Source organism: Chinchilla lanigera, unplaced genomic scaffold (assembly GCF_000276665.1).
Source record: "Chinchilla lanigera isolate Chin_1 unplaced genomic scaffold, ChiLan1.0 scaffold00088, whole genome shotgun sequence".
NCBI classification, from domain to species: Eukaryota; Metazoa; Chordata; class Mammalia; order Rodentia; family Chinchillidae; genus Chinchilla; species Chinchilla lanigera.
This window is the reverse complement of record NW_004955489.1, coordinates 6,535,146-6,558,092: the sequence shown is the minus strand read 5'-3', so window position 1 is coordinate 6,558,092 and position 22,947 is coordinate 6,535,146. Positions and strand designations below refer to the sequence as shown.

Genomic DNA, 22,947 nt, shown 5'->3' with positions numbered 1-22,947 from the left:
AGAAAATATTTTTTGATAAAGAATCAAGTTATTCTGTAAATAATTGAGGCTTTGTGGTCTGTTACAATTATTCAAATTTGCTTTTGTAGCACAAAAGCAGCCAATGACCAAAAGTAAGTGAATGAGTGTAATTTTTGTTCCAGTAAAATTTTATTTATAAAAGATAGTGTGCTGGATTTGACCAATGGCTACAGTTTTTTTGTATGACTATTAGACTGTTTCTTCTCACCTTCCACAAAACTGCTGCTCTTTACTTTTGCCATTCCTATGCCTCTGATTTTCAGAGATGATCTCTTACTGTACTTCAGTGTGAAAAGACAGGTCATTCTGCAGCAAATCCTTCAAACGCCTGTCCATCACTTGCAGATGCAGTGTATAACTACATGCGCATCTGCCATCATCTCTTTGCCTCCTATTATAGAAGTGTCCCTTCTTTTAAGGTGAATCTAATCATTTCACTTGGTCTTAAGTCCATCGCCATCCCATCTCCTCTGGGGCTATACTCCATAAAGGACCCCATTTCCTATGTCTTTAATCACTCCCTGTCTACTGGCTCCTTTCGTTTTACTTAAACATATCCAAGTGTTTTAATCTTTAAACGAAGAACTCTCAAAGCCCTCATCAACCCTGTGTCCTCCCCTAAATATTCCCATCTACCACCCTTTCCCTTAAGAATTCTGTATCTGCTATATCTTCCTCTCTTCCCTCTTGACTCTTCCATCCACTGCAGTCTGGCTTCTGTCCCCACTATTCCATTAAACATGTTTATGTCACGCTCACCAAAGATCATAGGGCAAATTCACAGTTTCCATTTTACTTATTTTCACTGAAGAATTTGGCATTGCTGATTCCCCTTAAAACTCTCTCTCCATTTAGTTTTGCAATATCCTATCTGCTTCTGCTGGATGCTTCCATCTTGGTATTCCCTAATATTACTTAACAAAGTAGCTTCTCATGCTACACATTTTCTCAATTATTTGCATGGTATCAAGCACCCCCCACTTGTGATAACTCCCAAGTTTTATCTCTAGTTCACAGCCCTTTCTCAAGTTTAAGGCCAATATTTTCATATACCTAGTACAAGTTGTATGTTGTATCATTTGCCCCAAATCTGCCTTTTTCCTTTTATTACTATTTGGTTAATAGTTTTACTATCAACCCAAATGCTAAAGGTCAAATTTCCCCTCTCCCTCACAACCCCTGATTATTTTCTAAACACAATTATAGAAATCTGTTAAGAAGTCCCTACCTAAAGACACTTTCTTTCCATCCATGCAATGAATGACAAGCATTAACCTGCAAAGATATATGTGGTCCTTCCTTTCCAAATGCAATCGGCTGTCATATCCTGATAATTTTACCTCTAAAATATCTGAACAATTCATATATTTTCAGACATTTCCACTGCAATTCATTTAAGATAGACACTAATCATCCCTCACCAAGATTATTTGCAGTAAATTTTTCAGAGTATCTTTCTTACTTGCCTACATATCAGTACCCCCTTACTTTCTTCACTTATTCTTTCTCATCAGATCATTGCCCTGTTCCATCTTATACTGAATTTGCTAAAAGGCAGTTTTGCAAGAGAAGAAGTGATCCCAATTTTTGGTTGCCTTCTCTTGTTGAACACGCATGATATTTCATTGAGTTTTTTTGGTCTTAACAACATAGTCATTAGGAAAGAACTCTATCCTAAGACATTTTGGGTACAAAATTTTAAATAAGATGACAAAAAAATGCAGTATCCACTAAGGATAGTGATCAACAGGATGAAGAGACTCCAAGCCATAATCAATAAGAAGTAATTGGAAGAAACGGAACATTTATCCTAGAGAAGATTTATATTTCTTTCCTAGAGAAGAGTAATTTGGATACTGTCCCCCTCTATGCATGTCAGGATCATCAATCAGGCATCTTTCCTGATTCATAAAAAACATGGTATCTTTTCCTTAATAAGAAATGCTTACTGAAGGTTCATTTTCCTTAAATGGAAAATATAGACAGAATGTTACAAATTTTGCTGTCCACTTGCTTGCATACCAATCTAGAATGGTGATTCCCCTGGGAAGCCTTTCTTATAAATGAGTCTACATTGACATTTATGTATTTTCAGAGTAATGGTCACTCTGAATGGTTTTCAAAGGTTGATGAAAAATTCAAGATTTTTCATGAACTTTTATGTTGTGGCCACAACCAAGAAAATTTCTGAATGCTTTACCAGTAATTATTTCCTATGTCATCTCTTCCCACGTATGCATATCGGTTTTTGCAAATGCTTATTTTATTAAACACCTGCTTTTGCATCTAGTCCTGTTGATCTAAACAGGATTGTTTTAAATTATTATTGAATAAACTTAATGTAACATGCAAATCTGGAAAAACAAATCCCCTTTCTTATTATTTATAATAATAGTACTATATTAATAAAGTGATAAATTTCATGATGTTTGCCATAAATTTAAATGTTTTATTTAATAAAAAACCTACATTTAATAAGCAGTGAGATGATCTATAAATGGCCTGAAAGGAATGCTCATAATTTCTAGGGTTTGATGTGTATGCTAATAATAATCTTCTGATCATAGTATTTTATCATAGCATGAAATACCCTACATTTCTTAACAAATGAATGGGCCTAGTATGGTCTTACTATTCTCTTACTCTTTTTTCCTACCTTGGATTCTGGAAAACAGGATTAGAACATGGTTTCTACCATGTCTGCCAAGAATCAGTCTGTATGTCTGGTTTTGAAGTAAGTTTAGGAAGTAAGGGAAAGCTAGAGTGATTATAAGTAAATGATTTACTTGCAGTTTGTGGCATCTATTTTTATAGATATAATATCAACTTCCTTTAAGGCTGGCTAATAGGAAAAATTTTCTCCATTCCAGTATCCTATCCTCCTGAAATACAACAATTCATACTAAAGAGTAAAAAGTATTCATGTATTAGATGGCCTCCTATAATCCAAAAGTAGATCTAATAAAAATGAAATCCTGACACTAGTACTATACCATTTTTGCTTATATTTCAATGCCAAACATATTTTTAAAAGTTTACTTCGGGCCCACATTCTTTACTAAATTATATTCAACACTGTCTGTAAATTTGAAAGAAATTTCACTTTTCTCTCTTCACTGAAAACTTGCAATAAAAAGGCAAGCAGCCATTTGTATGTAAGAAGTTGAACCATAATTGACCAAAACATTGTAAAGAATTTATTTTATGAATACCTAGAAGCCAAGAACTTAAAAGCTCCAAGTATAAAATATTGAAAGAAATGTTAATTCCTCTAATTTAATGAGTATATATAGTGTGTGTGTGTACATATATATACATATCACTGTATTCTATAAATTTGTACAACTAAAATAATAAGGAAATTTAAATACCTAAGGCAGACAATAATTGTGCTAACTGAATAGATACATGAAAGTGTAGAAGTACTTCTAGCACTACTCTTTGTGTCTTGGGGTTAATATGAGGGAAAATTCTCATTGATTTCTTGAGAAGTAAACTGAGGCAAATGCAGGTCCGAGTTAGGAAATGGCTTTGTTTCCCTGTAAAGCAAATTACCAAGACAGACCACTTTATTCTATATAAAAACCCAAATAACTCTGCATATAAAACTTTTCAGTGAATTTTTGATTTTTGGACTGAACATGCTAGCTTCAAATGACAGTAACTGGTTAAGAGTTTTCACAAGAGCCAAGAACCTCATTTGTCCTTCCCACTGATATATTTCTCTCAAGAACAGTCTTCCTCTCGTCACAGAAATCTGCACTGATAACACGTATATAGCACATTTGCTTTCATACCAGATGAAAACCAGAACAGTCAAAACATGCAAACAAAGACTTACCGAGGTGTACAAATATCCCTCACTGTTCATTGCCAAATACAGCTTGGTTTGAACTCCTTGAATAGCCACCACTCGAAGACCCACAGGGATGAGGTTAAACAGAGCTGAAAGTTAAAAGAACGTGAAAACAGTGTTACAGTTCTGAATTTCATACCTTTTCAATGTTTTCAGCTGGACTATCTGGTTCTCCAAAAGTAGTATGCACTTGGTAAGAACAAACAGATATATATTTAGACACATACAGATAAAGCCTCATTCTACTTGATTCATGGTTTCAGTCACTTTAGCAAGACTCTGACTACATACCCTCCAGCAGTGGAGACAATGGAAGACTTGGGGTCCCAATTCTATTGTTTTTTAGTGTCGGAGGTGGGGTATCTTCACACTCCCTGGGAGATCAAGTTGCAGGAAGTGGTCTGTACATTAAACAATGTTGTCTTCCTACAAACTAAAGTTTTAAACTGTTGCCCTAAATAGCTGCTGAAATTCTCACAGGCACAGTTAAGATCAGTCGGGGAGAGATTTTTAAGAGAGACAATAGTTTAATGCCCTTATCTGATTCATCTGTATCATTTCTAATGCGAAACCTCAAAAATAAATCTAGGCCTTGCAAAAAAAGTCATATTTTGTAGGCCTGGGTTCCTAACGTTTCTCCTAATTTTTAGTCTTGAAGAGCAAACGTTATAGGAATGAAAAGTAATAAAAGAGGTGTATTTTAATATATTTGCCCTGCAAATTAGTTGCAAGTAGAGTGCTGACTTGTTTCAATCAGACCTTCATTTCTTCATTTGAAGGTCTGACTCCATGAAACTTACACCCAAGCTCTGCTCACAACCACACACCACTCACTGGAGACAACCAGTGGGTGCCCTCCTACTACCAGCTGTCTACTCCCACCCACACAGTGAATAAAAATAAAACAGTACATTTTTAAATCATAGTGCTTGCCACACACATTTTTTGAAAATATCCTGGGCACCTTTCTCTCAAGAGTCATCAACCAACGTTGATGATTTTTTCCTTGTTTTGTAAGTTTTCTGAGGATCATATATCAGTGTGATATTTCAGTGAAATTTAAAGAAGTCACCCCATCGGTAAGAATAGGTTTTTTTTTTTTTCTGGGATCACTTCTCTCTGCATATATATTGTGCAGTGGTAGATGCAGTAATATGGATGAAAAATATTAATGAAGAACTGAGTATTTGTCGGTGAGCCTGCACTGTATCTTTCCCCTAAAATCGGGGTGGTACCAATGAGGAGCTAGGACATATTGTACAGTTCAAAATACAAGTGTTCTTTCCACGTGCCACTGACGGCACTTCATTCAATATCCATCATATTAAAAGCTGTGCCCTTCTGTTATATGAGGTAAAGGAAAGTAATTGCACAGATTGCAAGCCTGGATTTCATGCTATATTTGACAGTGCAATGCACAGGCTAGAAGTCTGGTATCTTTGAGCATGTCATGTATATGCCATACCTCTTTGTTGATCCCTTGCTCACAGAAGGTACTCAACAGATATTTGTAGGCTGATAGCAAACTGTTCAGCAAAAATATATTGTATTTTTTGGAAGTTATTGATCAAAACCCATTACAAAAAGGCCCATAATTTTTTTTTTGTTTTGTTTTGGTTTTTTTTTGGTTTTTCTCCGGTACCAGGAACCGAACTCACGACCTTGCGCTTGCCAGGCAGGCGCTTTTGCAATTGAGCTAAATCCCCAGCCCCAAGGCCCATAATTAAAATTTTTTGAGGTCTAAAACCACCAAGTCAAACTGTCCATATGAGTCTGGTTGAAATGCTGTATCACTACATTCTTCTTGATAATGATAATACAAGAATATGTGTGAAATCTATTATGGTCATAGTAGTAGATGATGGAGAACAATAAATGAAATTCAAAATTATTTCTAGAACCTCAGTTTTACAACACTCTGAACTTTTTTAGTTCTCTTAATGTAGCTTGTAACAGCAGATGGGTGGGTGAGATTGGTTTCATTTTTGTCTCGTTCCCTAACCATTCCCTGATTAGGGTTTTAATGAAAATAAAAATGCTTAAATTTCAAATATCGGACAGCAGTAGGAAGAAGAACAGTAATCCATGCCTACGATTCTCTATTCCTGAATAATACTATTAAGTATGTAATACAGCATGTATTTTTCACTATGTAATACATTTCTCTAAAGGCTTATCCAAAAGTCAAAATAACAACAACAACAACAACAAAAAACAACACCAATCCAAAATCAAATTTTAAAAAACTGAATGGAAAACATAGAGTAGCTGGTCATATCAGTCCTTCTTTCTTTAGACATTCATGATTGCTCATAAACTGGGATGGCTTCAAATCTGTCTAGAGGAACAATCTTCCCAGATAAAATGCAAAGGAAGTATGTCAAAAGTAAGCTGGGACAGAATCACCATCTTCTTAAATGCCTTGATTTTTCGAAATCTTCATTGATTTAAGATAGGATTTTGGTGCTTTCTTTGCACCCAAGGAAAATATAATAAAACCATAGCCATGAAATGCCTATCTTCTTTATCTTTTCAGGCAGAGACTTCAGAATTTATAATGGCTGATTTGCTCGAAAGGAAATTTCATTTAACTGACGTTTACCATTGTAATAATCCACATAAAGTAGGCTTAAATGTTTAATATTAAACATATTTTAGAATGTCTGGAGAAATGTGAAATGAGTTGCTTTATCATTATATTGGAGTTAAAATAATAAAATCAATTGAGTTAAATGAGAAAACCATGATAAAAATATAAATTAAGAAAAGTAAAACAGCAGGAATACATATTGAGAAACTATTACACAAATGAGTAAGAGTTGGAACAAGGAAACTTGTATTTTGTTCCACTCACTGGAAGGAGCAGGGGGGGAGAGGAGGGATAAGGGATGGAAAACAAAATAAGAGAGAAAATATAAAATTAAGATGTATTATGTGCATGTACTGACTCCCCACAATAATTGTAATCATTATGTACTGCAAACCTGTCCTAATAAAAAAATTAATGCCAATAAACTTACTTGGGAGGAGAGAACAAATTTGGATGGCTAGACTTCCACTGTGATGGATCAGTTTAATCATTAAATATTTCTGTTTCATGATTGTTTATTCCTATGACATCCTCAGTGGAAAAACTAAGGTAGTCCCGTAGCTTCCGGTCACTCTTGATACCAAGGCTAGAGTCAGGCCCCACTGACCTGCTATTTCTTTTGAGATTCTTTGCATGTGTATGCATCATCTAATGCTAATGCTTACCTTTGGTTGACTTACTTTTTTTGTTTTATCTGTCTAAACCCAGATTCTTGTTTTCAGGCTATATTCTTTAAAGGTCTTCAAATATCATTAATACTCAGAAATGCCATGCTTATCAGTCAGTTATGAGGCAACCAAAAGCAGAAGGTATGCATATGTAGGAATGGAAGAGTAAAACCTAATGCATGGTTTAATGATCCATAGGGCCAGGGCTGTAGCTCAGGGGCACAGCACCTACCTTTCAAGCGAGAGGCCCTGGGATTGATTTCTGGTACCCCTCCAAAAATAAATAAATAAATAAATATCCACAATAAGAAATACAGCCTTGATATGTGTAAGAGAGAAGGAAATATCTCTTAAAATGATTATATACAGTATGACCATGATGAGTTTGGCATATACCTGTTAATAAAACACAGCACAGTGGTTCATATACTTTTAATAATTTTTACTTTTGAAGAAACACATGTGAACACTGGATCCAAAATGTTTATTCTCTAAATGGACCTGGAGAAAACATTACAAACAGATCAGGGTGGGGGAGCCTGACTAGGTGGGGCTCCTTGGTAGCTAATCATGAATTTCCTTTTAAAAATGCCCAACAGATCCCCTTTTCCTGAGGCACTTTGGCAAGTTAAGAGCAATTTAAATACCTTTATTCTTTCTCCAAATACCACTTAAACATATAATTTTGGAAAATATTTTATTATCGATTATCATGTACTAATGCCTACTATTTGACTACAGTACACTTGGCTAAATATTTTAATACAAAAGGATGCATAAAAGAACAACTAGGATTCATGTTAAAACCATGTCAGAACAGTAACATCATATTTTACAAAACAAGGAAGACCATTTAGTATGGAGATTCTTTATCCTAGGAACCAGAAAGACCTTTTTAAAAAGGTACTTAAAGCTGACTTCTTCCTGAGGTCATAGCTTGGCCACCAGCCCAGGGAGCTTCTGTTAAAGGTATAAAACTTTTTAATTCTTTTTTTTTTTTTTTTTTTTTTTTGTTTTTGGTTTTTCTCCGGTACCAGGAACCAAACTCATGACCTTGCGCTTGCCAAGCAGGCGCTTTTGCCGCTGAGCTAAATCCCCAGCCCCAAAACTTTTTAATTCTTAATAATTAGAACTCTTGTCTATGGCTTTCTACTATCTATAGCCATGCAAGGCTAAAAAGGCTGTAGCATACTTCTTAGCTGTTAGACCTATTTTCCTTGGCTATTTTCTCAGTTGACCATGGGAATATGTTTGGGAATTATCAAAGTCTAAGGGAAGTTTAACAGATATTAGAGCAATCATAGAATGTACTATGAGAATCAAAATTTATAGATTATGAAACAGGTAATAGGTCTGCAAAAATCCTCAAGTTGCAAAAAATCTAATTATCATTGAAGGGAAGGCTGTACTACCTCAGTTTATGTTTTTATCATTCCAAAGAAAGCATATATAGTCAAAGCTTATATAACACCTTGAAATTACCTGTCTTCAACAATTAGAAAGTAAAGTGCTATAACATTGTACTTGTTTCTTTTTTAGCCTCACCAGAACAGTCTCTGATTTAGACTTTTCAAAAACCATGATTAAAAATAAAGCACTAGAGGAAATCCTTTTACCTGCCTATGCAATGTATCTCAACATTAAAGTCCCAACTAGATGCAGACTTCTGAGTGTGTCTGGTGGGGAGTGAGAGCTTGTAATGATGAATTCTAGTACAAAACCAATTGTGTCTCTTGGGATGAGACTGGTTCTTAAGCGTAGAGATAACATGCTATTTTGGGATCAGTGTGTAGGTGAGTAAATTTTCTGTGGGAAAACAGTAATAAAATCGAAAGGACGGCCATAAATCCATCTTAGATTACCATGGAGATGACATTTGGCTCATTCTTCAGATGGTGTCAACATTATTTGCTCTAGTTCACTGTTTTAGATATTTCATGTTCAAGTTCCTGTCGGTGAACCTGTGTAAACAGTATTATGTGGTGTGACCGCATTTTGCCTTCACGATTTATTGAGAGTTGTTTACTTAAACATAAATAAAAAGAACACAAAGTCAACAACATGCTGGTATACACTATTTATTTAGCAGTCACTTACTATAGGTGCTGTCCTCGTCTTTGGTACCATCAATGGTTCCATCTGCCTGCAGCTGCAAGTGGTAGCCTTGTCGGCTGTATAGTTTAGTAACTATACCCTTAAGCTGAGGCTCTGCAAAGAGAATAATGGTTTGGATCAGTTGACAGTGTACAAATGAAGTTGACAAGACTCAGAATCTAAAAATCTAATTTCATTTACAAATTTTAGTGGGAAAAGTGAAACTACACTTTCAAAGAGTCCTCTGGGAGACCGAACACAAGTAGACAAAATCCAAGTTTCAGAAGAAATCTCCAAACAAGGGAACAAACATTTAGTTCCTACCTCATAACATTGGTAAAAACCCCAAAGCTTCTGACTGCAGCTAGATTCTGACAGCTTGTCCTTTAGCTTAGAGTGGGACTCTCACTGAACACTCCAAATGGGTTGGCAAATGGCACGGTCTGCCTTTTTAACAATGTGCCACTTTTCATGTGGCAGAAAAATACAAAGATAATTCAGAGTTGTTTGCCATTCAGGGGTCAAAATCCCACTAGCAACTACTTCCCTCACCATTACCGCAATTTGAATGAATACTTCCCCCACTCTTAAGAAGGCTGAAAATGCGTAAATGACCTGAAACCTCATCAAAGAATCTGTATTTAGAAAACAGGCTCCTATACACACAAAAAAGGTAGGGGAGATAAAACAACCATCACCATGTTCTCTCCTATTAATTATTCTTAGGGAAAATTGATTTGAAAAAAGCAGAGTTTTTGTTCATGGGAAGAAAAGAAATTTAGTTCATACTTATTTTCAAATTTAATATCAGAAATGTGATTACCCAAAACATGGGTTCTTAATTTAAATGATCTTTAATTATGAATCACCATAGATTAATCAAACATCTAATTTACCCATAACAGCCATGCTATCCAAAATTTGCTTTTATTGAATACAGACACCTGCGCTGAAATAATACTTATGTGATTATTCGAACTACATAATCATGTTTTGCAACTGCTGAAGCCTTTTTAAAACAAGCCTAATTTACAGCTAATGTATTACAAACTTTGTACAACCAGTAAATCTATGCCTGCATTTCCATTCCAGGGTGTGTAGAACACATAAGTAGAGAAGAGACTGATGAGGAAATCGGATTTGTTGTAATATTTATCTGGTAAAAGGTAAGAAAATAGTGCAAAAGATTCATTTGGTTAAGAATGGCAAATAAGCTGCATATTTCCCCCCAAGGTCTACCTTGACGCAACCTGACGCCAATAGCTGTCTGAATTTCCTGTCACCAGAATATCGTGCTACTCTTATCACTGAAATGGTTCAAAAGAACCCAGAATCCAGCTTTGAGTTTAAGTTCCCTCTTCAACCTCGTATTTTCACATCAAGTAACCACAGTTCTACTAATCTAACCAGCTCACTGAGTCGTTTTGCCGCAAGGTTCTAGAAATCCACCTCCCCCCAGCAAACATTTCAAAGCTGCACCACAAGTCAAGCCTGTCCCAAAAAGCTTAAAAGTACCGTATTCAAAGAAAGGGAATGCCTAGACAGCGGAAGCCCACATCCCTCGGGGGTGAAAGCTACAGAGGAAGGGTCTGATAGGCAGAGATAACGGCAAGAGAGGGATTCCCCGGGTTTTCCTGGGGGAGGGGGAGTGGTGTCTGCCCAGCTTGCTTCTGCAATTTCCACGCCACACGCTACATGAACGATCGTGTCTCGGTCACGCCTTCCCAGAGCCCACCGGGCACACACACACACACACACACACACACACACACACACACAGAGCGACATATCTGAAGCTGAGGGCGCGCCTCTTGGGCAGGGTATGCCCCCAGGCTCTGCGCCTGTCCCAGGGCAGTTGCAATGCAGTAAGCCTGTTACTGTTACGAAGGAGGTAAGGAAGCAATCTCATTCTTACACACGCAAACCGCCTCGTTGGCCTCATCTGCACAGGATGGGCTACAGACAAACTTACCTAGGCTTACATACCCGCCCCCAACCCCTTCCACACTCACAAAGTAAGACAAAAAAAGGAAAAAAAAAAAAAAAAAAGCTAAAACCCCTTCCGACCTGGTCTCCTTCTGCGCCGCTTCTTGGAACCGAAGAGTTTGACCCGGGAAAAGACATTTAACTTGTTTTTGTCGCAGCTGGTCTTGCCTTTGCTGGGGCTGCTGACACACTTGCAAGCGTTGGATTTCTCGCGCTCGCGGGCTTGTCTCTTCTGACGGATCAAGGAGCTGGCGATTGCCGCCGCCATGGCCACGACGCCCACCACCACCACTTCTTCTGCTGACCCTGTCTGGGTTCGCCTCCTCTTCCTCCTCTTCCTCCTGCTTCTCCGCTGCTCTCCCGCTGTCTCGCGCCTTGGCCGCCCTGGTCTCTTTAGCCTGCGTTAGCCCGAGCGTCTTCTCACTCGGGCTTCAGCAGAGGAGGGGGCTTCGCATGCCTTCCGGGCTCCTCTGGTTGTGGTCCGGCTCCCGCGCGGGCTGCTGGCTGCCTGGGTCCAAGCCGACGCCACAGCCCGGGGCCGGGTTCGCGGGCGAGACGGGCAGGCGGAGGCAGAGCTGCGCGACTGCGTGCTCTCGGCCCCAGAGCCCCGAGGACACTGTGCAAGTCCAAGTGGCTTGGGTCGGAGTTTCGCCGCACCCCCCACCCTGTACCGCGTGGAGGGGCCAGAGCAGGGAGGCGGGCGGAGGGAGAGAGCGCGGGCGGGAGAGAGGCCGGGAGCGCGGGCGGCAGGAGGGAGGAGGGAGGAGGAAGCGCGCGGGGGAGCGCGCCCTCGCCCTGGCCCCTCCGAGTCTTCCACTAGTCCTTGCAACTTCTTAGCTTGCTGATCAGGAAAAGTTGGCCCGTGCCGGCCTTCCGGCAGGGATCAAACAGGTAATGGCCTCTCATCCTCGCTGTTGCTGCTGCTCTGGGCGCGGCACCGTCGCAGCACTGGAATCCAGTCGCTGCAGGCACCCTCCGGAAGAGCGCGACGGCCTCCCCGCGGCCCCCTCCCTCGGCGGCCCCTCCTTCTCTCCCGGAGCCGAGCCCAGCGTGCTGGCGCCCCGCCGCGGGCCGCCCCCCGCAGCCCCACCCCCGAGTCCCGGAAGGGAGCTAACACCTGTAAGGGTTTAGGCATTGCCCCATCGCCCAAACCCTTCTCTCCTCCCGTGCCCGAAAGCAGCTTCGGGAGGAAACGGTGATGGAGGAAGCACCGGGATGAGACAGTTGGATTGAAGGAGCCCTGCTTTGCGCCGCGGCTCTGGGGGTGGGGGGAGGCGGAGCGGGGAGGGGTGTTCCGTTAGTGTTTGACTCTTAGCTGGCCAGATGGAGCCCAGGCTGAAGCTCCCGGGAAGTTCGGCAGACCCCAGCCCCAGGCTCGGGCTTTGCAACACCCACCCCCACCTGCTCCGAGGTATTTTGCAGGGCAACACTTGTAGCCCTTCAGGAGAGGAGGCCAGGACTCCCAGACGGGCTCAACCCCCGCGACAGAGGCAGCAGAAGGCACTGCAGAGCTGCGCCCGCACACCACGCTGCCACCCAGTGGTTTTTGCTGACTTTTCATTCTGTGCCAAGTCGTGCAGTCGGGTCCCCATTTTTCTTCTGTTCCCCTTAATCTGTGCCTTGGAGTTTGGGGTTCAAAGAGCTTGGGTCGTGTGGCACAGGCGGTATTTGGGAGGTCATAGTAAATCTGCTTATCCTGGGCAGGTCTCCAACTTTCCCAATGTCTTCCTTTTTCTTTTTTTCCTGCTTCTCAAACTGAGCCAGCCTCCCTCCTTGCAATTCAGGAACTGAGTCTGGCTTCTTGCTGGCTTCACTCTACTCACAAGTTCTCTTCTTGTTTTATATTGTAAGCAAAGGGAGAAGAAAGAATGGCTTTTGGGGCCATGAATGCAGTAAAGAGGGAATGCTCCACCGACATGGACATCATCCTACCTTCAGAGGCACCAGTGTTTTTGGTGCCCCGACCCCGGGATTACAGGGCTAGCACACGCGAGGCCAGCCCTGGATTACTTGATTTCTGAGGCCAAACAGGGATCCGCAAATAGTAGGGCTGCTCTATCTTGGAGCTGCCACTACACTCCTACACTTTCCTTACTGGACTCCTCCTCCTCCTCCTCCTTTGCAGTTCTTTTCAGAAGTGATGTGGATGTAAAACCAAATGCACAGCTTAGCCTCTACAGTGTAACTCTTTTCTTGCCTGACCTTCCAACAAGCTCAGATTCAGAAACATGGAAACACTTATCAACACGGAAACTATCAGGCTGTTTATCCCATCAGAACTGAATCGCTGGAGCCTTCTGTAGATTTTCCTGCTTCAAGGCTGATGCTGCTGCTCCTTCCTTCCACTCCTCCTCAGCCCTGCAATGTCTCCTGTACCACTGTGTGTTTACAAGGGAGGCTGGGGTGAAAGCTGCAGGGGGGCTGAGAAATTTCCCACCTACTCATTTGAAGGCTTTTGGCCTTCCCAAAAGAAAAGAACTCATCAGGCTTTAAGTCCTGTGGTCTGCTCCCACTGGAACTTGAATACCTTAACAGTTGAGACTGTTCTTATTCACCACTGTAATTCCACCTCCTAGCACAGATCTTGTCATATAGTTTATGTTCAGTAAAAATATGTTCAAGATAATTGATAAATGGCAGATTTACATTGATTCTGAAAGGAAGGAGATATTTCCTGGCTCAGAATATAAACAATCATTGGTTAAATTCCAGGAACTATGTAGGAGCATAGTCTCACCAAAAGAGGGATCAAAAGCTTTGATCAGGGTCAGATATTTGAGGTGTGGATGGAGAGTTAAGAGATCCTTGCTCACTCTGCCTATTTTTACCGTCTGCTGAGGACCTGTGCCAAGGGCCCTGACTTTCCTACTCTTGCTTCTCGCTCAGGACCCTGAACCAGAGAAGCCCTCCCACCTCCTCCAAGAAGCCAAAGGATGAAGTTGTTATGAAGGAAAGGGAAAGACTTTGGGACTCAAAGAGGGGAAGCTATTGAGAAAATAAAGAGGGCTTTCTCGTATTCCTTTTTCCTCCACTTTGCTTCTCTTCTGAGAGAGCTCTCACCAAGTGCTCATTCAAACACCATCCATATGATATTTTCAGATACCATAGAGAATTGCTGGTATGGCCATTTGAAGCTAGATATTGTAGGTGAACAGCCCCAGAGAATGCTCAGGTCAGGGACACTTATCATTACAAAGTTGCAAACAAGTGTGCAAATACCTCATATCAAGTCCCAACCCCGATGTACCATCACAACATTTTTTGATAGGAAAGTAAAGTCTATGACCTAAGCTCATGTAACCAAGCAGTGGGTCAAGCTGGCAACTTGATTCCACATATGATTGTAGATGCCTTTCTTGCTCTAAACCTTCTCTCCCCAATTATCTTTCATTGATTTTATTTTTAACTTATACATAAAAGCATAAAAATAACACACATCAATGGGGTACTATATGATGTTTCAGTGCGTGGGCACATTATGTAATGTTTAAGTCAGGTTAAAACTATTTCCTCATATAGTTAGCATTTTTTTATTGGCAAAATGTGAAACCATAGCTTTTTGAAATGTACTGTGTGTTATCATTATCCCCATGGACCCTACTGTCCAATAGCACAGCAGAGCTTCTTGCTCCCATCTAACTGAAACTTCATAACACTTGATCAGCTTCTGCCCAGTGAACTTTTATAATACTGGTAACAGGAAGAATACAGGGGTTACCGGATATGTCTCTCATCGGCCTTCAAGAGGTCCTTCTGCTTTTTTATAGCCTCCTTCTGTTCTTCCATCTCCGTGGACAGGAAAATATATGGCATATTGGTGATGTAACTAGAGAAGAGGCACTTGTAAAGACAGACCACTCTGAACATGAGTCTAACCAAATCATATTATCCAAGCAAGTTTAACCATTAATAAAGCACCCATTTTCACACTTTCCGAAATCTCATGTCTATTTCCCAGGTGCTTAGCAACTCTGAACAAGACTGAATATCACTCTCAAATCCGTGAAGGGGAACTGTGCCAATCCCTATCCGTCTCACAAAAGCGTAATGAAGGACAGAATTGCAGCCCATCCTGGAGAAGCATATTGGCCTTTCCTTTCTACCCCACTGTCTTCTCAGAATGGCATTAGAATAGAATGGTATTTTAGTAGAAGGAACTCTCTTTTGACACTTCTTTTCAAAACCATTTCTCTCCTGTCCTGTTCTACTCCTACCAATTCTGCTATAGAATTTCTTGATCTCCTCCAGATTCATAGCATTTCAACGTTCTCAACCTCTGTGGTTTCAACTCCTCTAGGCTCAACAGGTCTACTTTCCTTTGCTCCTCTCAGACTTCTTCTCCTCCATTGCACTGCCTACCAAAGTCCCTCCTTGAGCATATTCTGGCAGAATACATTCTTAGTTCCTCTCTCACATTCTACACATGCCCAAAGGGATCTAATCTAGCTGGCAGATGAGGCATATGTTTTAATCCTATCTCTGCCACTAAGTGTCTCTGTCACCTTGGGTATGTTATTCTTTCTGTTGTAGTCTGTTTTCCTACTTTTAAAGTAATGCTTAGACAATATTGGAGGCTTTCTAATTGTATTCTGTAGCACCCCAAAAGTACATAGACATGATATAAGTTCCCTCACAAACGTTTCAACTATAACATTTTTGCATACATCTATATACTGCGGTTCATTGTATGATTTCTACTAAAAACAAAATGTTTGAAAACATCTAGATGAGATATTCCTTAAAGTCCTTTTGACTCTAGGAGTCTCTGGTTATTTTGCATATGATCCTGTTCCTTCTACCGCCTTGTCTTCCTCTCCTCATACTTCTCATGTCTCTGCTCCTTTCCCACCCCACCAGTACATAAAGTCTAAATGGAATTCCAGAGGAGAAGTCCCTCTGGCACCATTCCTTTAGGGTTCACTTGAGAACTGGGCTTTAGCATTCTTTTCAGAGGGTTATGTGAGTTATCAGAGCATAGAATGCTCATCTTTCTCTGCCCATCTCTTTTGGCAGGCCTCAGATCAGCTGTAAGAAGCTGAGGGGACCTGCTCTCAAGAGGCATCTCTGGGGAGAGACAGAAACCCAAACAGGTGTGACTGTGATGAGGAAAAATGAGAGCATTCAGACAGCCTAATCAGTAGCAGTCTCCACACCTTTTGAGCAGGAAGGAATGGGCTGTCTTTCTGAAACTCTGAAAATGAGAGATTTCACTCTTCCTTCGTGAAGATAAACATGATTAGAGCCACTTGTCAATTTGCTCTCCAGCTCTACTAACAGTTCATCAAAGCCTCCGAGTGGCCAGTTAGCAGGTCAAGGACTGATGATGAGTTCAAAGGGAAGCAAGGGGGGTAGGTTCAAGGGCATCAGGGTCAGGCAACACTGGTACCTCCTCATTCACTGGGTAAGGCAGCAGGGGGAGTACTTTTAACAGACAGAACAGCAAGTAGTACCTTTGTGGTCCATCTACTTATGTCCAAAAGCCCAGAGAAACAACTGGATAGAAATACAAATGAGATTAGGGAAAAACCATTAGAATAGGCTCTTACCACTTAACTTAGCAGGAAGAAGAAACATGTAATTTAAGGCAATCCTGTCAATGTCACAGAGGAATTTCAGGGATAGAAGGATGGACTATTGTAGTCTGTAATATAACCTGGCACCTTATTAGCTGGTGAAGAGTGTCTGATAGTTTGGGGAAGTTCTTCAGAAACAAAGGTCTAAAGAACTAATTTTGGGGAAATTCACTGGGTCTCCTCATTTGCAGTCAGCATGAAAAGCAATGGAACCCTTCACTTGCATTGTGCTAGGATAGTAGTTAGATCTTTATTATGTCCCTTCCCTGAAAAAACATTGATTAATTCTGATCCTTAAGAAGAAAAATCCGGTAATCCACATAAAACTTTTTTAATTTATGAAAGTTAAATTTATGAACATTAAACTCATAATTTGTGAACATTAAAACCATAAAACACCTTGGTAGTATTAATCATATATATGAACTAAGCTCTTCACCCTTTAATTAGCTATGTCAGCAGCAACATTGAGAGTTCCAGATGTCTGATTACCTGCTTGGTCATTTAATCAAGAAAACCAAAAGAGAAACAGCAGGTTGCTAGGGTAGAGATTTCTTTCATGGTCATCAAGACAGAACAGAAAGAAAGGATCTTCAGCTTCGATATACGGGAGATTTACATTTTGTAGTAGGAAAACATTCTTTTCAGGAAGAGTAGTTGAGTACCATAGTTTATTGCTAGTTTTCCTTCTGTAGAACAGTCTATAAATGTAATAGAAACTGTATCTATCAGGGTGGATGTGTGGGTTGATTTCCTTCAAGACTCTGATGATATCATTGAATGACACTATTTCAATGCCCATGACCTGTCACTTAGAAGTGGTCACAGAAAAGGAGGAAATAGATACCAGCACCATTACTGACAGAGCTTAATAAGGCATGGAGATAGTGAATGCCTTTGCCCTTATAAGATAATACTGGGGACTGGGGATTTAGCTCTGCGGCAAAGCGCCTGCCTGGCAAGCGCAAGGTCGTGAGTTCGGTTCCTGGTACCGGAGAAAAAAAAAACAAAAACAAACAAACAAAAATAAGATAATACTGGATGAATGTGAAGCATGGTGGGTCAAGGAAGTCAAACCCTTTTCCCAAACACTGCTTTGTACAATCTGTGCAAAACACTTTTCAGATACAATAGATGCATTCTTAACCAAATAGGTTACTTCAGTACTGACAGAATACTTATAATCAACAAAAGCATCAAGTTCTCTAAATGAGTTCAGTTCCATTTTGTTCAATACTTTTTGAGGATCTTGAAGGAACAGTTGCTATTTTATGAACTGACTGTGGCTCACAAACATAAATGAGGTGTTTCTATTATGAAACATTTATGGAAGACTAAAAATGTGTGAGACTCAGAGGCAAAATATCTGTAACACTGGGTTCATTTCTTTCCCAGTGAACTAAGTAATATAAATGAAACACTAGGGGGAAAATGATGGGGAATTTGAGGCAAAAGCAGACAATCTAACTTTTCTGGATTTAAGCCGCTACAAGAAATAAGGTTACTGGGAGAAGGTGACCTTAACTCAGGATTTGAGGAGGGGAATGTGGTGTTTTGCAAATGTACATATGGGGCACCACTGGACAGCAACATGAGGAACACTGGGTTCATTTCCTACTTGCCAGAGGCACTGTTGCTACTAATTTTCTATCAAGAATTTTCATTGGTTAAAGGAGCCAAGAAGTAATGGGAAAATACTTCAATGCTCCCTCAGCATTAAGAGTCTTAACACTTCTCTTTCCAGATACCTGGCCGGGATTTGGGCAGGATGAACTTGCTGAATTTGTAGAAAATAGTATTGTTCAGAATCTAAGGAGGGAATGAGGGACAGAGCCATTGCCTACTTGAGAGCTGTGCAGATGCCCTAGATCAGTGGTGGTGAACCTACGGCATGCGTGCCACAGCAGGCTGTTTGTTACCATTGAAAGCTCTGAAATGTTTGCCATCACTGCAATATGGTTTCAAAACTCTCCACTCTACTTTAGCTTTTTGTTTCCCCAAAACTGGGGTTTCAAGTAATGATTAACACTCCAATAAATACCATGGTGATAAATGGACATGTAACTGTTATTTCCTTTAGTACAACAACCCATAAGGTAAGTATTATCATTATTGCCATTTTAGAGGTGAGGAAAGCAGCTCTAGAGAGTAAGTAACCTTTCTATAGTTTCCTTATCATTACACAAGAGGAGTGGCAGTATTTAAACAAAGGATTCTTAGCCAACGCAATTTATGTTTACAAGGCCAGCACGGTAACTAGTACTTCTCTCCTCCTTAGCACTGGGTCTGGAATACGAATTGTTGAATAGTGTACCTGGATACAGCTATTTCTTGGATTGAGTAATTTGAAAAAGATGGAACATAGTGTGATCTCAATTTAGGCTTTTGTTTTGTTTTGAGACAGGTTCTCGCTATGTAGTTGAGGCCATGTTTGAACTTACTATGTAGTCCAGGCTGGCCTCAAACTCATGGAATCCTCCTGTCTCAGCCTCCCAAGTGCTGGGATTATAAGCATGTGCCAGCATGTCCAACTCAATTTAAATTTTTTGCATTTCCTTAAAAATGAGTTGTGAAATAAGAATGGAGATGACTTATGCATAGTTATGAGCATATTCCATAACATTTTAACTATAATTTCTGAGAGTAGACTATGAAAAAAACCAAACTAACTTCTTCACTGAAATTAAATGATTATAAATCACTACTTAATTTATTCTGGGATTTCCCAGGCCAAAAAAAACAGTTTGACATTAGGATGTCATCTGTCTCAGGTAATCCAGGGCTTTGGAATGCACCGACACCACAAGGACACTCCCCAGTCTTTATCTCTATCACTACTTAGTAGAGACAGGAAATTAAAGTATGGTACTCTCAATTCTCTGAGTTCTTCTCATATGGGGAACACGGGTGATCTACACTATAAGCTTTTCTGTGCCATCTGCACTCGGCTATAGGAAGATTGAGTTCAGCCAAAAGAGAGAAAAACATTACACACAGCACATTTGTTTTCGTGGTCTGAAGCCCGTGACTACACTTTTGCAACCAGGGGTTTCTCCAGTGTCTATTCTAACTACTTCGCTCTCACTTTTTTTTCCTTCTGATCGACAGAAAAAGTATCATCAAATGACTGAACGTATTCAGTGACTTCTCTAGAAACCAGTGAAAGTCCTGAGCAATTTCCAAACTTGATTTCATAATGGGGGCTTGGATACTCACCTAAGGGTGACATTTTAGAAAAGAGATCTGAGGCAACAGCAGTTAAATACACTTGATCTGGGCCATTTGTTCACCAGTTAATTCATTTGCTTATTCATTTAAGATTTAGTGAGAACTACTTCCCAAGTACAGAGATAAGGCCTACAGGATGTCAAGATGCTAACACTATAATCCACTGAGCATGAACACTGTCTCAGGCACTACATTAAATACTTTATCCTCATTTACAATTTAATACTTATAATGAACTTATAAACTTATCCCTATTTTACAGATGCAGATGTTGAGGCAAAGAGAAGGCAATGAGTTTGGTCAAGTAGAAAGTGGTGGGTTTGGGGCCATGGGATATAGCTCAGGGGCACACCACCTGCCTGGGAATCACAAGGTCGTGAGTTTGATTCCTGGTACCAAAAAAATAACAATAAAAATAAAATAAAAATAAAAAAAACCCCCAAAAATAAACAAATTAAAGAAAGTGGTGGAATCAAGAGTCAAATTCATGTACTCTGATTTCAGGTCTCATGTTTTTAACACTATTATATTGCTTCTTCAGTGATTGTCCCTGGCCTCAAGTGGAGGGAAAATATAAGTGAATGAATAATTCAAGCACAAACACGATAGGCACTGTAAGTATGGTACCAAATCTACAAAGTATTGAAGGAGCCCCAAAGAAGGCAAAGCTAGCTAGCTCTGTGGGCAGGAAAGCAGGAATTGTGTTTAGCTTCAGAAAAAAATATCTCATTACCAATGACATTAAGAGATTGAAAAGGAGCTAGGAATTTAGGTAACTTCAAACCTGGATCTAAACTGACTCCTGATACTAGATTCTTCTTACCAGGTCATATTTTTTCCCTCTCAGCTCAAAGAACTCGCAAAATTTTGGATCTTTTAATGGCCTTACATTTTGAATGACCTGACAATAAGTTACTCTAATATTGTAAGCCCTTCTAATAGTGTACTTCTCTGTGAAATGTTTATTACAGGGATGGTCAGGAAGCATTCTGAGAATGAGGGCAAGACAACTGTGATATGTGGATATTCTGATGGACATTTCTGAGCTGATTTTCCTTGCTTGTGACTGTCTGTCCTTTCTCACTGATTGCATTCAGCACATATTGTCAATGTTGATGTTCAATGTATAGTTGTTATCAATTGATGACTGCCATCCACAGAGGGTTTAGTAGAAGTAATCCCTTTAGAAAGATGCCAATCAAAATTAAAATTACATTGGCCTGTATCCAAGAGTGAGTCAGCCATTCTCCTGAAATAACTGGGGCAAGCCTTGAGACCAGAGATTTGCACATGGGCATCATTAAATAATTTTATGAAGATGGTGATAAAACTCTAAGTTAGCAAGTGAGTTAAAGATTATAAGGAAATAGCTCTCCAAAGTCAGGAAATCCTAGCAATTCCTCTATGTATATTTAACTATTTCTATTGGGGAAATATTCTATTGGGAAAACAAGGGTTCGACTGTATTGGAATATATTGAAAACATTAAAAATATTCTTATTCACTGCATTCTTCTTCCTGCTCCTACAATATAAAGGCTATTTTCTGTGCTGGAATACTAGTATTATTTGTTCTGGAGAAAAAAAAGCATAAAGAATTGTTAGGGGAACAACAACGGACCATTTCACTACACAAAGAACAGACAACAGAAAGACAGAGACAGAGACAGAGACAGAGAGAAAGACACACAGAGAAGGAGAGGAAGAGAGAGCGAAAGAGGGAAGGAGAGAGAGAGAGAGAGAGAGAGAGAGAGAGAGAGAGAGAGAGAGAGAGAGAATATACATGCCATGTCTCAGGCAATTCTGTAAAACCAGTACCTTATCTCAGATGTCTACTGTCTTTATAAAGCCATATACATATCTGCTCTTCCAAGGCTTTGGGTTCCTTGAAAGAGTCCCTTCCTGTGTTCCATCTCTGGGTCCTGCCTTTCCAGTAAGACAGATTGTTAATTAGATAGTCCCATCTGTGTCAGGTTAACAGTTACTAATATGTCTTAATCATAAACTGCCCCTGAATGACTCGTTCTCACAGGGATTTTATGCAGTGAACACTATCCCACAAGAGCAGCCCCTCTAATGATGATATCTGAACTGACAGAATGGACTGCTGAAGGAGGTTTAAGGGAAGCAATAGCTTTAAAGAATTCCTTAATTCAAAAATCCTCTGCCAGTTCATTCTACTGGGTCTCTACATCTTTTCATCTGTGAGTGTACACATAAAGTTGTTGTAATATTTTAGCTACTAATATAGAATAAATTAATGTCAGACAAGTTCATTTAGCTCCAGCTCATTCTTTCTTATCTTTCATAGCCAAGATTCTTGAAAAAAATTGTCTTGACCAACAATCCCGACTCTTTTATTCACCATGCACTCTGATTTTATTAGACATTCCCAGAAATTCCTTTATGTATATTTCCATATACCCACTAGACAGGAACAACTAGGATTTGGTTAGTATTTATGTATGGTTTTGAAAACATAGTAAGAATCTTCATTCTTGCTACATGCCTCTTACTACATCTGTTTTTAATTGTGCTCTTTGAACTCTTTAGTTGGAGTTTTTCCCAATTCTGAAAATTTGATCCACCAGTCTATCACTTCTCTTTCAATTCCTCTCTATTTTTCTTCTGTAACTTTTATTAAGTGCATGTTAGACTTCATTCTGTCTATTGGGAATCCTCAAATCTCTTTCCCAGTTCCAACTCTTCATCTTTGTAGAATCGAATGCTTCACTGAGTCCCCTCCTTAGTTGAATATGATCTATTGTTTTATTTGTTTAATTTCTTTGGTATACACACATACTATATATATGTTACAGAGTACTATTTTACATGACGTAGAATTGCGTATACACACAAATACTACATATATTTTAAAATGTCTATTTGGGCTTTGCTAATATGTGTCTTCCCCCCAAGCAAGGTCCTGTTC

At 39.8% G+C, this 22,947-nt stretch overlaps 1 protein-coding gene across 4 annotated transcripts in view; it reads right to left on the bottom strand.

The window, feature by feature from the left end:
- The window catches only part of Fgf13 (fibroblast growth factor 13), a 498,918-nt gene that overhangs the window by 63,532 nt on the left and 412,439 nt on the right, over window positions 1-22,947 (bottom strand). For 3 of the 4 annotated variants that reach the window (XM_005404571.2, XM_013504503.1, XM_005404573.2), the window contains 2 exons: window positions 9,233-9,343; window positions 3,863-3,966 (listed from right to left, as the gene is read on the bottom strand). In XM_005404571.2, coding sequence (XP_005404628.1) covers window positions 3,863-3,966; window positions 9,233-9,343 — 215 coding nt within the window. Of the gene's footprint in view, window positions 1-3,862; window positions 3,967-9,232; window positions 9,344-11,296; window positions 12,449-22,947 lie in introns of those variants that run through there. The other variant, XM_005404572.2, reaches the window with a different exon arrangement.